This window comes from Erinaceus europaeus, chromosome 11, assembly GCF_950295315.1.
Source record: "Erinaceus europaeus chromosome 11, mEriEur2.1, whole genome shotgun sequence".
Taxonomy (NCBI): domain Eukaryota; kingdom Metazoa; phylum Chordata; class Mammalia; order Eulipotyphla; family Erinaceidae; genus Erinaceus; species Erinaceus europaeus.
This window is the reverse complement of record NC_080172.1, coordinates 55,879,818-55,897,821: the sequence shown is the minus strand read 5'-3', so window position 1 is coordinate 55,897,821 and position 18,004 is coordinate 55,879,818. Positions and strand designations below refer to the sequence as shown.

At 44.6% G+C, this 18,004-nt stretch overlaps 1 protein-coding gene across 5 annotated transcripts in view; it reads right to left on the bottom strand.

Annotated features, from left to right (window-relative positions):
• Positions 1 to 275: 275 nt before the first annotated feature.
• ZNF697 (zinc finger protein 697) overlaps positions 276 to 18,004 on the bottom strand; it is a 43,352-nt gene continuing 25,623 nt past the window's right edge. Inside the window, exons 2-4 of one of the 5 annotated variants that reach the window (XM_060201786.1) lie at positions 16,854 to 16,895; positions 6,607 to 6,847; positions 276 to 5,101 (exon numbers count right to left, since the gene is read on the bottom strand). In XM_060201786.1, the coding sequence (XP_060057769.1) occupies positions 3,693 to 5,101; positions 6,607 to 6,847; positions 16,854 to 16,871 (1,668 nt within the window). In that variant the 5' untranslated portion in view covers positions 16,872 to 16,895 and the 3' untranslated portion in view covers positions 276 to 3,692. Of the gene's footprint in view, positions 5,102 to 6,606; positions 6,885 to 15,717; positions 16,267 to 16,853; positions 16,896 to 18,004 lie in introns of those variants that run through there. The other 4 variants (XM_060201789.1, XM_060201788.1, XM_060201787.1 and 1 more) reach the window with 4 other exon arrangements.

The following is an 18,004-nucleotide window of genomic DNA, read 5'->3' as shown; positions in this document are numbered from 1 at the left end:
GCAGTAAATCTCTTGGGATATGAGCCATATATTCTTAATCCCACTGTTCAGCCTTGACTTGATGTTGTAGTGTGAAAGCAACCATAGGCCATACAGAGGTGTGACTATCTGGGTATGTCTGTATATGTGTGACTATCTGGGTATGTCTGTATTCTTACGTAGTCTATTCCCCAAAAGAGGCTGGCTGGATTCAGTAGCATAGTGACCCATCCTACCAGGACCTAGCTCCACAGATTTAATGAAGTGACACTGAAGTGACACAGAGGAAAACATGGTAAAAGATTGATATGGATTTAATGACAAACATTCCATAGTGGTTTCTGAACACCAGAATGCTGTCAAAAGAAACATTATTAAATAAAACAACCTGAAAATAAGGCAATTCTCACATATACAAGCACACAGTCACATAAAACCTGTTACTTCTAGGATCATTAAATTATTCACTATTTTAGCACACAGCTGTAAAAGAATATTACAGAAGGAAAATACGCACATTTCAGAAATACACTTCAGATTGTCTGTGAACATAGATTCTTATTCTGTATCTTTTTCACATATACACAGCCTCGATCTTGAAGAGACCACATGGCTCTATGGTTTAACTTCTTATCTTCTCCTTCCAAATCTGAATTCAAGATTTAATTAAACCATTTAACTTAAATGGCTCCATTTTTTTTTTCTCAGTAATGGACAGCAGGGGGAGATGGAACCTGTCCAACTGCTCCAGGAAAATGCCTCCCCCATTATGAGTGGATAGAGTCCTCAGATGAACATCTTTAAAGGTGAACCACAGTTAATAGTGTTTGCTGAAGAAATGTTTTATTCTAAAACTCGTTATGAGAAACAGCCTCCTGCATTCACTTGCTGCAAATATGTTCCCTGAAGAATTGTCAAAATGGAATCACATTTTCAATGCACCATGAAAGTGGGGGTGTTGGTAGCTTTCTTCTGCCAAGGGATTTACTCATAGAAGGAAAACTGAAGCAGTAGCTGGCTCTCTTATCCACAAGAATAGAAAGAACAAAAGACATCAATGAAACCCAAGGACAACCATTAAGTTATTTCACAATAGCTTCCATCTCCTCATCTTAAGAAAGGTGCTGACACATAATATATTTGATGTAGAAGAGACTGTGCAATAGTATAACAATGGCAGCAAATGGTCAAACAACCCATAAAGTGGATAATTAATCTAGGATCATCAAAAGTAAAGTAAAATTTCCTAGGCACAGACTTTAGAGAACTTAAAACAGCTGGATAGAGGTAGATTCAAATGAAATTTTTTAAAAAAGGATATGATTGGCTACATTATTTTCTCCCACAGTTCATATTTAGACAAGTTGAGTCAGAATAATTAGTGGACACTTACTTTGCTCATATTATTGACTAAAATACCCAACATAGACTATATTTTGAAAATGTATGTGTGCAGTTTGTCATTCAGTTTGAATGACAAACTGATTCAAAGGGCAAGGCCAACAGGCACCATAGAAGTCCAGAATTCTCAGAACATTTTTTTACATAGTGTTTTTTCCCTAATGATAAGCATGCTTCCCTACAGTTCCCCCGAGGTTCTTTGCTAGAATACAGTTGATCAAGTATAAATTTTCAGCACCCGCAGAAAGTTTGCAAAAACAATAGAAAAAACAAATCGGGGGGAAAAAAAGGACTCAATGTTTTTTGTTGCTTTTCTCTGTCTCTCTCTCTCTTCAAGCATGTCCAAGTTTTGTGAAAATGCTCCCATGAAAAATACCAGATGGGTAACACTTACCAGGGAAGAAAGTAACAATGCTTTCCACAAAGTCTAACTTCTAAAGGCTAAGCTAGCAGAGGGACTTTCAGCATATATAAGTGACATCTTGACAAGAGTCACCTAGCTACAAGCCCAAACTATTATTACAACATGTCTGGGACACTCTAATGAGGTGACAAAGACCAGCTCTGTCAACAAGGACATCTTTGGTCCTTCTAGACTAGTATAAAGTTTAACAGCAAGCATATAGTGTCCTTATTTTACTATTTAAATCATGGCAGGTAAGTCTTCCTAGCAGCTGAGTTGGAGAGCACAAACTATCAGACCACATCTACCCACACTGTCATCATCTCTTTAGAACAGGCTACCAAACTCCTGGGTCCCCAGACCTTCCCTACCACAGGGCTCATAATACTGATCTACTTCACAAAGACGTGAGAAACAATGGACAATCATTAAAAAAGCAGAAATCACTTTGCAAATATAAAAGTACTAGTTTGGCATTTATATCAACCACCAGAAAACATGCACTGCTTGTGCTATTTGGCAAATTTGCATTTACATGTCTCCCTGCTTGTGACCTCCCTGTGGAAAGCCTTCAGCTCATTCTACTATATTCCCCCACATCAAATTGACGGACCTATTTGAATCAGAGCCTTTATCAAGATACAGAAATGGAGATTTTTCTCCCCCATTGTTACAGAAGTGGAGGTCAGGTACACAGACACAAAAAGAAGGCAAATAAGAGAAAGGAGTATGGAACGCCAAGGTGTGAACACTTGCTTTCCTGGAGTTCTCACATTTGGATGGCAAAACGTTATTGCCTGACTTCTGAAGCTAGTCACAGGAGCAATTATTGATGGACTGAGGTTTTACATGAACTAGGCATCACATAGCTGGGAGGGTCCATCTCCCTGCACTAAAAAACCTCAAAAGTGAGACCTGGAAGAAATTTTGGGCCAGGTACACACCTTACACCTGGGGCAGGGGCCTGGTCATCCACAGAGACACCTTGACCCAACATGAGGATTTCAAATAAACGTAACAGAACAGACAAAAATCAATGGAAATATGTCTGAGAACCAGTTGAGAAGTGTCCCCCACCACACCCCCAAATACACAGACAGACACACTTGAAATGAGGACCTGGGGCAGGGGCCTGGTCATCCACAGAGACACCTTGACCCAACATGAGGATTTCAAATAAACCTAACAGAACAGACAAAAATCAATGGAAGTGTGTCTGAGAACCAGTTGAGAAGTGTCCCCCATCTTCCCCCGCCCCACATACACAGACAGACACACTTGAAATGAGGGTGTGTAGCTTTTCTACCAGCTCCCCCGGGTGCCTCAAAAATAGCAGCTAGCTGTGGCTCAGATAAAGGGAGGGGAGAGTATACAAAACACCCTCTCCTATAGGACAGATCAAGTTCCCCAACTTTTCCTGGTACTATAACTGATGGGGTGCAGATTAAACATTGGTTTAACGCCTAGTGGGACCAACACAGAATTATGCATACCCATCTTTTATTGTACCCACGCCAGTTTCACTCTCTCCTGAGGTTCAAATAGCCCAGTCTACACTACTGACCACCATACTGTACCCCCAAACCCCTTTCTCCCTCAAGATCTAGAAACGTCTGTCCCCCATAGTTGTCACTGGCTACAGCGTGGATTCCAGTAAGTCCTTAACTCAGGCACACCTCCCAAGCATGTCTTCCTGGGAGATGAGGCTGGCCAAATACAGCGCCCCCAAAGAACCCTTACTCAACCCTCCATTTCAGGAGTTACCCCCCCTCCACCCCACAATATCTAAAGGCTCCCCAGTCGCTCTTGGGTTGGCTCCCCAGTCCCTTCCTTTCCCCCAGTTGTTCTAGCGTTGATCCCCAGGACCCGTAGGAATGGGAAACCCTTGCCCCCAAGCTCCAGCCCAGCCCTAGCACAGGTGCAGCTTCTGGTGCTGCGCCAGGTGCGTTTTGTAGCGGAAGCCCTTGCCACAGCCCGTGCACTTGTGCGGCTTGTTGCCGGTGTGGATGCGGCGGTGGCGGATGAGGTGCGAGCTCTGGATGAAGCTCTTGCCGCACTCGATGCAAGTATAAGGCTTCTCGCCCGTGTGCGTGCGCTGGTGTTGCGTGAGCGTGGAGAAGTCGCTGAAGCGCTTGTCGCACTGGTTGCAGCGGAAGGGTTTCTCGCCCGTGTGCACGCGCAGGTGGTTGACCAAGTGAGAGTTGCGGCCGAAGCCCTTGCCACACTCGCGGCACACATAGGGCCGCTCGCCTGAGTGCGTGCGCTTGTGCGTGAAGAGGTGCGAGCTGACGCTGAAGGTCTCGCCGCACTCGGAGCACATATAGGGCTTCTCGCCCGTGTGCACCCGCTGGTGCTTAACCAGGTCCGAGCGCCAGCTGAAGCGCTTGCCGCACTCGCCGCAGCCATGGGGCTTCTCGCCCGTGTGGATGCGCTGGTGGTTGGCCAGGTGCGAGCGGCGCACGAAGCCCTTGCCGCACTCCCCGCACGCGAAGGGCCGCAGCACCGCCGCCCCCGCGCCGCTGGCCGCCGCGTGCGCCCGCCGGTGGCTCAGCAGGTGCGAGCTGAGGCTGAAGGCCTCGCCGCACTCAGGGCACGGGTAGGGCTTCTCGCCCGTGTGCAGCCGCTGGTGCTTGAGCAGGTCGGCGCGCCAGCTGAAGCTCTTGCCGCAGTCGGCACACAGATTGGGCCGCTCTCCCGTGTGCAAGCGCAGGTGGTTGGTCAAGTAGGTGTTGCGGCTGAAGCCCTTGCCGCACTCGCCGCATCGGAAGGGCTTCTCTCGCTGGGGCCGGGCCAGCGCCGAGCCCGCCCCGAAAGCCCCCGCCACGCCCCCCACCGCCCCGCGCTCACTGGCCGCGAAGGCGAAGGGCTCCAGGCTGCTGGCCGCCGCCGCCTCTGCCAGCCGGTGGATGCGCTGGTGCTGCAGGAAGGCGGCGCCCGGGCTGAAGCTCTCCCCGCAGTCCGGGCAGATGGTAGGCGCGTCCATGATGCTGGCTACCAGGCTGTCCAGCTCCCCGAGGTCCAAGGCCATGGGGTGGTGCAGGCGGCGGAAGCGGCGGGGCACGGGCTTGTCGCTCCGGTGCCGGCTTCCCAGGGAGAGCTGCCTCCTCCAGGGCAGCACGGCAGGGGGCGCCTGCATCTCCTCTTCCTCTTCCAAGCGGCCCTCACCACCATTCTCCTCCTCGTTGTCGTCGTCTTCCTCCTCTGGGGGACTCCGGGAAGCGCAGTGGGTCTCAGGCAGACACCGGAGCTTGACCATCTCAGATGGGGCATCCTCTTCCTCGTGGAGAGCCACGCCTTCTTCCTCACTCAGCAGCTCCTCTGCAACAGAAAAGTAGTCATAAAGGTAACGGTCCTTAAGGTTGCATAGGTAGACCCAGAGAAGCTAGTTGCTGGGTATGGGGCCTGGGAGGAATCCCTGGCTCTCTTCTCCCCACCTCCGTTCCCTTTCTGCCAACCCGGCTCTCTTCCAGGTTCCCACAACTCCAGTCTCCTTCCCTGGGAAGGCCCTGAAGAATCTGCTTTGCTCTTACAACTAACTTGTTCTGGATGCCTCAGGTCCCACCCGCTATCCTGGAGGCCTGCCAGGCTGCTTGAGATGGTTTCAAAAGACAAGACTACTGCAGCCAACCACAAGGAAAGATCACTTGGGCTAACCAAACCCTGGGCTGACTTCTTAAAAATTGCTTTATTAGGGAAATAATGATTTTTACAAGACAGTTGTCCCATGGGTACAATTTCTCATCTTTCTATATAGGGTTTGTACACCATTCCCACCACCAACTCAGGTCCTCCTCCAGCACTGGGCCTTGGGCCCTCAATGCCCACTCACAATGGGTTCCAACAGACCAACTACAGACAACTGAACATGCAGTGACTTGAATGCCGTATGTGCCAGGGTGGGGGCAATAAGGAGGACAGGGAAGTGAGCAGAGGGTTCAGAGTTGGGATACTCAGCTTACAGGATGACCCAGAACACATTCCTTTTTCTGGTGGCTTATCCCAAAGCGGAAGGCACTCTAGAAAATTACCAAGATATGCAATCACATACTAATGGGCACTCAGGGGAGGGACAGCAGAGAGTCTGCACTGTATCTCAGGGGAAGGACTATAACCTCACAGTCCTGGCCAAAAAGTATTTCAGCTCACATCTGTCCCCAAGACGTGCACAGAGCAGGAAAAAGCAAGGAATGCCTAAAGATAGAACCAAGGAGGTGGATAGAGTCCAGCATTTACTCTCTCCAAGTTAGGAATAGCAAAGGATTTTAGCAGACCTGTTGGGCACACTGAATGTTGGCCACATGAACCTTGACAGGCCACTTGCTGCTGAGTGAATCTGCAAATGGAGATGGTGACTAACTGTAAACACCAGGGTCGTCACTACTTGCTTAGCACTGTGCTGTCATCACATGCAGTAATTCATCTAGCTCTATGAATAAAGGAGGTTCTGGATTTACCTATGTCCCTCTTACAGCATAATTATGAGTGTTTATTCTGACTGGGAAAAGAGCATAGATTAGTGGTTCACAAAACAGACTCTCATGCCTGAGGCATTAGAGGTCCCAGATTCAATCCTTGGTGCCACCATAAGCCAGAGTTGAACAATACTCTGGTCAAAATAACAATAATAACTGTTATTAGTTACAGTAATATTTTGTAAACTGTTGTACTGATGAGTTATTTCATTGAGTGGGTTGAAAACAAAATGTTCCCCAGACCTAGCAGAATCTGCTTAATGATCTCTAAAGAGTTCTCCTCATAAGAAATGCCACTCCTTGGTTGTAGTGTGAATGAGGTGATGTCCCTAATATCCCAGTTCCCCTCACCTGTGCACATTCCAGACACTATTTCTCTCTCCTCAGAATCCCCTCTTAGAGCTGCAGCCTGTGGACTAGAACCCATTTCTTGCTCCAGATGGCTTCTCTTGCCTGTGGCCTGTGGATTCAAGTTCACTTCTCTTTCTTCTGGGTCCCCTTCTCTGTCTTCAGAGTTCTCAAAGTCAGAGCCCATGCCTTTATCTTCTGAATCTTGTACTTCACACACACTCTGCTTATCTTCTTGTTCCATCTGGGAAGAACAGGACAAGGGAGGTAACCAGGGATCCCTGCTCCAGACAAAACACACACAGAAAGGTCATGTCAGTCTGGCCTTACCCTTCTCTCCATGTCTGGCTTTTGTTTCCATGAAAATCAGTGACACAATCTAATAAAATGTGTAGAGTTCCAAGCCCCTGGTGGCAAATTTCCACTGAAATACAACTTTTAAAGTAAAATGAACCAAGTGAAAAGGAGGTTGGTCTGAGTGGTGGAAGAATAGTGGCGACTCATCTTGAGGTCACATGCCAACACCTGGTACATTACAACATGATTTGCTTCCTTGGTTTTACAGCTTCCATAGTCGGGTAAGTAGTCTCATTTTGCAGGTAAGAAAACTTGAAGACCCTTCTAGCCTAAAGCTACCCAACAAGCAAAAAAGTGGAGATTAAACCAATTGTGCTACCTCAAAGTTAAATGTCTTCCTTGTTCTTTGCAAAGCCTGTCCTCCTCCAAATATACACAATTTTTAATTTGTCAATTATACCTTAGTAAAGCTGTTCCATTGGGAGGGAGTAACTTGTCTTCCTAGAACACAAAGCAATTTTGTGAGGATTTAGCTAATTATAAGTGTGCTTCTAGGAATCAGAGGAAAACTACCTTCAAGACACAAGAATAACAGAATCATCATGGACTAAATTCTAAGAACGTGTCATCAGCAGAAGCAACAAGCCAGACAAAATAATTCTAAACCTAAGCTCACCAAGGTCGTTGATAAATAAAATAGCAAAGACCAAAGATAGTGAATTTTAAAAGCAGTGAGAGAAAAAGCAAGGAGTCACTCACAAAAGAACCCCCATAAAATTATCAGCTGATTTCTTCAGTAGGGAATGCTGCTTGCTGTGCATGGTGAGTCAAGATAATTCACTTTTTAGTAGCTCTACTGCAGATGGGTAGAAGATATGTTAGAACCCCCGATATTGGAAGCTATCTCTATAGCCTTGTTACACATTTTTCAGTATCTTTAGTTTTAGAGTGCTCTTAACAGAAATATGGCCTAGAATAATTCATAGAACAAGTCATTGTCTGTTGTATGGAAAAGAGAATATCAAAAGTCCTGAACCTTTTGTATGTGCCAGGTTTACATCTCAAATATAGATTTTGTATATTCAGGGTTTGCATTAGTGTTGGTATGCTTCTAATCCTGCTTCTAAAAACCCCTTCTGTTTCACTGGTTTAATCCCCCCTGCTTAACACTGTTAACTAAGCACTACCCTGCCTGCAGGGCATTGGTTTAATCCCCACTGGTTCATGATCTCTTTTTGCTCCGCCCCCTCTCGTAGACCACCCTGATTTGCACCAGTCACTTTTCGCTCCACCTTCTCTACGTCACATCCTGTTCCCACCCTACTTGGCCAGTATATATATAAGGACAGGATTGTGATTAGATATAGTTTTAGATAGCTTGGCTTAGATTGTGCTGCGTTCCGCATGAATAAAGAGATACTGTGTACAGCTCAGCCATGAGTTCCTGGTCTGTCTCCCGTCCGTGAAGCGAGCCCGGCACATTAGGGTCCCCCCAAACCCCCACCCCCACCAAGACAGAGCAGTAGAGCCAAAAATAATTAGGTTTTGCCATCTATCACTCCTTACAGTTTAACTCAAGGCACCATATCAGTTTATAGGTTAAAGATCTTGGACTAAGACTTTGGGGTAACCAGAGTTCTACTACAACAGCCCACAAACAGGACTTTCAAGAACAGAGCTGAGCAAGATGTCCCTTCCTCCTTTTGAATCTGGCTGCTCTGGCTTCTGTAGAGTGAAAAGCAAGGTTTACTGGCACAGCCTATTCCACTGAGTTGGCCTCCACAGAGCCCGGGGCAAGTCAATTAACTTCTCATTGTTTCAAATTCTTCATCATTTCAAGGAGGATACTTAACCTTCCTCTTAGGAAGGGAGGATGTCAGGAGGAAACATTAAAAAGCAATCTAGAAAATATTGCTCAGAGTAATTAATAACTTTGGAGATTGAGAAATGTGGAGTACATTTATTTTTTTTTTTATTGTGCGGTACGTGCTTTATTCCTAAGTTCTGATGCCATTCCTACACTGCTCAAAGACATACCAATTCCCCACCCCTAATAATTCTGGCTACCTCATCACTCTACATAGCATATCATATCCTCCTTAAAGATGATGATGGGAGTCGGGTGGTAGCACAGCGGGTTAAGTGCACGTGGCACCAAGCGCAAGGACCGGCATAAGGATCCTGGTTTGAGCCCCCAGCTCCCCACCTGCCAGGGAGTTGCTTCACAGGTGGTGAAGCTGGTCTGTAGATGTCTGCCTTTCTCTCCCCCTCTCTTGTTTCCCCTCCTCTCTCCATTTCTCTCTGTCCTATCCAACAACAATAAAACAAGGGCAACAAAAGAGGAAATAAATAAACAAATATAAATAATAAAAAAAGATGATGATAAACTCATGAGATTAGAATGAAAGCTCAAGTCCTCCTCTCAAACATAGGGACAGGACTGTGCAGCTGGCCAATCAACAGTGTTCTGGAATGCAGCTTATTTCCTTCAGAATGTAAACTGTTTAGAAGGTGAGGTTTCAAACCCTTAGGACAGGATTTGTTGTTGTGAGGCTATAGTAGAAAAATCCCACTAAAACCATAAACATTTTAAGAAGTCTAAATTGAGTGTATGAATGTGAAAAAAACAAAATGTCAACCTACTTCTAAGATTATGGGAGAACTATACTGGTTATCTATGGGAATGGGGGTGAGGACACAGACCTTTGGTGATGAGAGTAGTGAAAAATAAATAAATTAAATACATTAATTAAAAATACTTTGCAAAAAGAAGTCTACCCAACAAGAAACTGTTGACCTGGAATCACTTGTTCCTATCACATACTATTGCCTGCTGGACTTTGATTCTATAGACAATTACACTCCTTGATATAATCATCTGAATGGGGTGTGAAGAAACAAGAGTAGAATGTTCGGCATGAGATCTATTCGTTGTTAATGGAGAAAAGCAGGGGAGGAATGAGAAGTAGATGGGTTCTGCCATTCTAAGATTAGCAAGTTAACAGAGGAATCAAATAAGAACATCAATAGAAATTCATAAAGCTAAATTCATAATAGGATGTTAAATGGTACAGAAGCAACTGCAGCTCTCCACCCTAAAGGGGTTCAATCTGGGGAGTGAGGAGCAGAGTCTTCCATCTATACTGAGAGACAGAGTGAAAGAGAAAAGTGAGCAACTTCTCAGCACCTGAGATAGTAAAGGCAGTAAAAGTACATTTTGGGTCGTGCCTTCTTGGAAGACAAGAGATAGCTGTTTTTCTAGATCATAGTGGGAACAGAAGAAACAAGGCAGGATCTGAGTATCCCCACTAAGGGACTGAACGCGGACACGAGCTTGCAAAGAGCATGCATGGCGAGATCCTTTCCCCAAGGGAGAGTAGGTATATCTATTACCTCGAGAGACACAACTAATAGCATAACGTCAGATTTGTTTAAAGAAGTATTATATTCGTGCAAAACTAGAATGGATTCAGTTCCACTCTTGTCCCCACATCATGCATTTTTGTTCAAGGCATCTATCAAGAGCTGGAGACGGCTATTTTGAGGTAAGGAGAGGCAGTCACACTTTATTAATAGATGGAAACTAGCTGATTTAAAAATATTCTAGTATGCATGCTAGCATATATATCTTGCAAGTGCACCTATATATCCACACATGTATACTTAGCTTCAGAGAAGAAAATGAAAAGATAGCTTATTTTGATATCTCATGGTCACCTCTATGGGCTTTGCATCCTTTAATATTAACCCAGTGGAGCAGGGTATTACTTTCAGCTTCAAAGTTGAAGAAATGGACCCAAAAGTGAGGTGATTAACTCAAGATCATATGGGCCCTAAAAGGCAGAGTGGGCTAGCTTCAGTGTCCACATTCTCAATCAGAAATTGCTGTGTTGCTTGGGTTGGATTTTTCCTTTTTTTTTTTTTTTAAGCATCTGGATTTTCTACCATAAAAATGTATTTTTAATGACAAAAAAAAAAGCAACTTTGCTTTTTTGAGAAAATATATATAACAAAGGAAAACTAAAAGCAACTAGAATGTAGTGTGGCTGAATGTGTTGCTGAATTTAGTTTTCAGCAACTAGAATGTGGTATGCCAGTCAACAGGTATCTAGGTACATTGTGTTCCAACTCCCTTCCCATGTATTCTCAAAATAAAAATTAACTTGTATCCTTAGACAAGGCCAAGATTAGTCAGGGAGTGGGTGGTGGAGCAATGTGCTGCTTTGTGATTGTACTGATCTCAGTTCAAGTCCTCTGGTCTTTATGACTTTACCTTCTATACGTCACTTAATCCTTGCTAAACCTCAGATTCTATGTCCACAAAAAAAAAAAAAAAAAAAAGATGGTGCTCAGTGGTAGAGCATAGGACTTGCACAAGGTCCCAGACATGATCTCAGGCCTATCCACATATTCCAGAGCTGAGCAGTGCTCTGGTGTGCGTCTCTCTATCCCTCTTCCCCCCTTCTCATAAAATTTGAAAAGAAAACAAGAATGTTAACCCCTACCATATATAAGATGTTTGTAAAGGCAACTAAGTGGCTTTTTAAAAAAATATTTATTTACTTACTTCCTTTTGTTGCCCTTGTTTTATTGTTGTAGTTATTATTGTTGTTGTTGTTATTGATGTCATTATTGGTGGGTAGGACAGACAGAAATGGAGAGAAAGGGGGAAGACAGAGAGGGAAAGAGAAAGACACCTGCAAACCTGCTTCACTGCCTGTGAAGCCACTCCCTGGCAGGTGGGGAGCCGGGGGCTCAAATCCGGATCCTTATGCTGGTCTTTGTGCTTTGCACCACCTGCACTTAACCCGCTGTGCTACAGCCAGACTCCCTAAGTGGCGTGGTTTTAACATTATAAAATATAAGCCAAGTTCTTGGCTTAAAATGCTCATACACACACACCCGCCTAAATTGAGGTCCACTATTCATATCTGTGCTCACTGAGAATGTCTGACAAGTACAAATAGAGCTTACGCAGCCTGGCCTGGCCCCTAAAGACTGTACTATAATAGCCCATCCAAAACAAGAACTAGGGAGAGGCCAGCTGCTTATATAAGTTGAAGCAAGAGGAAAAGCTTCAATTCCATACCGGCATGTAGTTGTTGATGACCCACTCTCTATATAGACAGCCCAAGTCTAAAACTGAATGAGGTGCGTTTTCCAATAAATTCTGAGTCACACCATCTATGAAGGAGCACAAGCAGGAAAGAGAGAAGTTTAACGGGAGACCAAAGAAAGAAAACGATGGACACAGGTAGAAAGCAGTAACAGGAGAGAACCATGATTTGGGGGCCACAGACACTGAGCTGTGTGACTTGGAGTAAGCACTTGCCGCCTCTGAGCTTCTGCTTAATGAATGGTTCTAGTATGCTGGGGACCTCTTCTAGCTCATCATCAAAGACTAGCAAGAGTTAATCCAGGAGACGGGGTGGTAGTGCACATATTGTTGAGCACATATGTGTAAGGGCCGAGGTTCAAACCCCTGCTCCCCATCTGTAGGTGGGAAGCTTCACAAATGGTGAAGCAGTGCTGCAGGAGTCCTCTCTATTTCTCCTCCCCTCTCAATTTCTGTCCTATAAAATTAAAAAAATATCCAGTAAATAAATATAAAAAATACAAGGAAATGAATGACAACAGCTTAACATCTTCCTTTATCCTTCCCCTAATCCCTTCCACAGCTCAGTGGGTGAGATAGGAATGTAAGTGTTTCTTTCCCCCTCTCTATTTCCTCTCTCCTCTGAATTTCTCTCTGTTCTATTAGAAAGAGCAAAAGAAAGAAAAAAGAAGAGAAAGCATACACACCAGGAGCAGTGGTGGATTTACCTTGCAGGCACCAAGTGCCAGTAATAACCTGGGTGGCAATAAAAATTAAAAATAAAGGGTTAATCCAAGGAGGCACCAATGCCAGTTTCATTAGGTATCTTCGTCTCCAGCATGTCTACTCACTTAGTGTTTATTTCTAAACTCCTACCCCTACCCATCAAACCCTTTCTCTTAGATGTTAGATGACATCAGGGTGAAGTTGGGTAAGTATATTCAAAGACTAGTTCTTAGAACTTTTAATATATTCAATCACTCTGCTGCTTACCCCAACCCCCCCCAACTCAAAAAAAAAGTGTAATGTTTACTACTCACATTAAAGGCACACTAGGGAAATGCTCACATGCTTTCAAGACAATTTCTTTTGAAAGACTAATCAAATTAGTTTGCAGATATTGCTACAGTGTAGGAAAAAAATGTGATGAAATATATTGGGAGGAAGGAGAGAAGAGGGAGGGAGGAAGGAACAGAGGAAGAGAGGGAAGAAATGTAGTGAAAGAAAGGAGTAAAGAGCCTGCTTTATGAGCACATTCTCCCAGTAGCTCCCTCTGGGACTACCTGCAGAACCCCTTCTAAACAGCAAGCTCCCCACTGCTTCATGAATTCAACCTCCCTCTGTGAGGACATACCTCTCCCCCATAAGTCCCTGGATTATATTTAGAGAAATGGAGGCCAAAAATAGCATCATGTGGGCCAGTCTCGAAAAGATAAGCTACAAGCAGGCAGTCTTGGGTGGAGATGTCTTTTGACAAGACCCCACATTGTCCTGCTACCTTTGGGCCTGATGGATGCAGGATAAGGAGGTACACTACCACCTGCTGTGACTACTCTCCTATAGAACCTATCACTTGCGTGATTTATAATCCACTTGAGCAGAGAGATCGCAGTCATTCCACAAGGTAAAGGTGGGTGACCCAGTTTGAAAGGTGAAGAAAGCTAAGGCTTAGCAAATCCAAGCTTCAGGTGGCAACTTGGTGAGAGTTAGGACTCAAATCAGCATCTCTGGGCTTCTGGCCCTGGAAGTTCACTACAGGATAGTCCTGACATGCTCTAGCATCAGAGTGGGCAGACTGGCTGAGCTAGAGGACAGGGCAGTTAGCAGGCAGATGTCTCCCCGCCATCTCAGCAGACCAAAGCTGCTGGCTGGAAGGAGGTACTGGGGGAGGGAGTCATGAGCCACAGCCACAATCAGGGGCTTGAAGCCAGGCGGCTGTGCTGTCAGGTCAGGGGGAGGAAGTGGCCTGGCTGTGGTCCAGCTGTGGCTCCCACTCACCCTCCTCTGGGCGGCAATTCCCTTCCTGTCTTCCTCTGCCCTTGTGGGTCCCTCCCTTACCTCATCTCTGTGGTGCTCAGACTCCTCCACCAGGCTGAGGCTCTCTCCTTTCACTTCCCACGGCCCCTGTGCACCACTCTCTCCCAAGGGAGACTTTCACAGCTCATCTAGGCTGGGTAGAAATACGGGGGGTAGGGGAAGAAGAGGGAGTAATTTTCTATCTGTACTTCAAAAGACTAAACTCATGACCAGAAGCAGGGTCTAACTAGAGATTCCAGGGGATTAATCATTTTTTAGTCTTCCTGCACCTACTAAGTAAACTCGCCAACTAGCTTCACCAGGATGTGCTCATTGGGCTCCTGCCTCCTCAGAGATGAGCCTGGGGTCACAAAGAATCCAAATGGCAAAGAAATTCACTCCATCAGATTTTTAGGGAGCAAGGAGATCTTGTTTGTATCCAAAGGGGGCAACTGGCTTCCCCATCACACACCCAAACTGTCCAACCCCAAGTGGCAGACTACTGCATGAGGTGAACATTCATTTCAGACAGAGAAAGCCAGAAGATTACTGCAGCTAAATAGTGACCACACTCCAGACAGGAGAAGCTAAAATAATATGCTTTCCTCCTTGTGGTTACTGTTTTTTTTGTTTTGTTTTGTTTTTGTTTTTGTTTTTAAGGAAAAGAAACCCTGGAAAGAGAAGCCCAACTTAAAAAAAAAAGGGGGGGTGGAGGGGGTTAGCAGTGGGGGGGGGCTCTCAGTTCTGGCAGCTGGGGAGACAGCTCAAAGTGTTAGAACATAGGATTACATATCTAAGGCCCCAAACTCCCAGGTTCAACCACTGACACCACCAGCAGTGCTCTTGTCTCTTTCCCAGGGGGAAAAAAAATATATATATATATATATATATATATATATATATATATATATATATATGCAGTGTATATATATATATATATATTATTTTTTTAAAGAGACAGGCTAAGAAAGCAAAGCAACAGCAAAATCAATTTTTAACACTATTGGTCAGAGCTCATCTGAGATTCCTTCCAATCTCCATGATCAAGAATAGCAACTGGGGTCTGGCATTTCCTATCTATGTTATGGGCTGGGACCCCCTCCATTTGATCAGAAATCCTTAGCGCCTCACAGCTGCCAACCCTTTGCCAAAGTAAGAATTAGTGCAACACAGAGACATAGTTTGTGAGCCCTCAAATACCATCTGCTCTCAAATAAGAAGGCACAGAAGCTAAAGTTCTGCATGCAGGCATTTACTCACTTGTGGTTTATATTTAACTGATCAGAATGTTCCACTGAATTCTCTGTCCATGATCTCTTCTCTGCTGTACTTATGTTAAAGCACTACCACAGCCAGTCTGCAATCTCAGTTCCTTGCCTTCTCTATCATCTCTGGGCAGTCTTCAGTAGAACTATCTCCAAACACTTCCTCAGCAACTGGTGCAGTGCTCAATATTTGTAGTTTATGGAATCACAGGTCTGGAAATTCCCTTGCTCAGACTCCTTCTACAGACAGGAAAAGAGACTGAGAGGAGGAGAGTGGCCCAGTTAGACAGTGAGCGAAAGGCAATTTGCTAAAAGTGTAATCAAATCTTAATATTCTGATGGTACCTCTAGTGATTTTCCCCCCATCTCTTTAATAAAAAACAGAACTTCAAAAACAGCCTGCCAGAGGCCAGGAGATAGCTTACCCAGTTGAGTGCATACTTTGCTATGCTTTGAGGACCTGGTGCAAGTCTCTGGTACTACATGGGATCACCGTGCACAGCACTGGAGAACACTTCATGAATAATGGGGCAGTGTAATGATGTTTCTCCTCCTCTCTCTTTCTTGCTCTGTCTCTCTGACAATAAAATGAAAAAACAAGAGTCCACTGGGAAAGATATAGCATGCAGGTACAAAACTCTAGCACAAGGAAAGTAAGACAGCCAGTCAAATAAATCTGGTTTATTTATTTACTTACATTTTATTGTTTGTTTGTTTATTTATTTATTTATTTACTTCTCAGTTCTACTTTATAGTTTAAACCTGGGAGTTCAGAGCCTCAGCCATGCAAGTTATTTGCATAACCATTAGGTTGTCTCCTCCAGGTCAGGTGAATCTAGAACACAGTGTCTTGGAACCCACCTTCCCTAGAGCCCCACCACACTAGAGAGAGAGAAAGGCTGGGAGTATGGGTCGACCTGCCAATGCCCATGTTCAGCGAAGAAGCAATTACAGAAGCCAGACCTTCCAACTTCTGTACCCCGTGATGACCCTGGGTCCATACTTCCAGAAGGATAAAGACTAGGAAGACTATCAGGGGAGGGGCCCTATAGGATGCAGAGTTCTAGTGGTGGGAATTGTGTGTTGTACCCCTCTTATCCTATGGTTTTTGGCAGTGTTTCCTTTTTATAAACAAAAAAATTTTTTAAAGGGAGGAATAAATTTAAAAAAAAAGAACTGACTATCTTTTTGTCTATTTATAACTGGATTTATCAAGCCCCTCCAGAGAAACATAACCAATAGGATGTATATACACATACATGCAATATGCAGGCAGGTCAATTCAAAGCCTAGCACGGCGGGTTTGCAAGCAAACTGGAGATGCAGAGGAGCTGATGCTACGGTTCTCGTCTATAGAATGTCTCTTACTTGGATAGATAAGCCTTTTGGTTCCATTCAGAGCTACATCCGGTAGCATACACATTTTACCATGCCAAGGACCCAGGTTCCAGTCCCTGGCCACTATATGGAAACACCATGTTAACAGGGAGGCTTCCAGAGTAGTGAAGCAGTGTGGTGGGAGCTCTCTTTTCTTTTTCCTCTTTCTCTGTTTTTTACTATTTAAAAAAAAAAATTACCTGGAGCAGTGGAATCATGCAGGTATGAAACCCCAGCAAGCCCTGTTGGGGAAAAAATAATAATCTCATCATACAACCAAATTTACCCATGAAAACATCTTATTTGGGAGTCGGGCGGTAGCGCAGCTGGTTAAGCACACATGGTTCCAAGCGCGAGGACCGGCGTAAGGATCCTGGTTCGAGCCCCAGGCTCCCCACCTGCAGGGGAGTCGCTTCACAGGCGGTGAAGCAGGTCTGCAAGTGTCTGTCTTTCTCTACCCCTCTCAGTCTTCCCCTCCTCTCTCCACTTTTCTCTGCCCTATCCAACAACGATGACAACAATAATAACTACAACAATAAAACAAGGGCAACAAAAGATAAATAAATATTTTTTAAAAGCATCTTATTTTTCACTATAAACCATTACTATACATATAGATGATACTGGGGTGTGTATGCTGTAGAGGACAACAATAAGAAGTCAGATTAGTTTAAGTTCAAAGCCACACCACAAAGAACATAGAGGTGCTCACCCCACAACAGAATGAGATACAATTTCATAATTGATTCTATTGAAAAAATGAGAACACAGACTCGGGTATGGCCTGGTGGTGGCACACCTGGTTAAGAGCGCATAGTACCATGTACAAGGACTAGGGTTCCCCACCTGCAGTGGGGATGCTTCACAAACATTGAAGCAGGTCTGCAGATATTTTCTTCTTTCTCACTTTCTATCTCCCCTTCTCTCAGTATCTCTGTTCTATCACATAAAATGGTAAAAAAAAAAAAAAAAAAAAAAGGAAGAAATAATGGGTGTCAGGAGCAGTGGATTCATAATGCAGGCACTAATCCCCAGCTATTCCTACCTCCAGGTTCCTGTTTATTAAACAAATATTCCTGCTTTATATCTTACTGCCTTTCAGCTGCCAAATTGTAGAGGCTACTATACCATCCTGACTTCCCTGGGCAGATGACCTCACCAGTGTATCCCAAAGTTTCACCTTTCCAGAGTCTCACTCCAGTAGAGAAAAGACAGAAACAGGCTGGGGGTATGGATTGACTTGCCAATGTCCATGTCCAGCAGAGGAGCAATTACAAAAGCCAGACCTTCCACTTTCTTCTATACTCCATAAAGAATTGTGGTCCATGCTCTCAGAGGGATAAAGAATAGG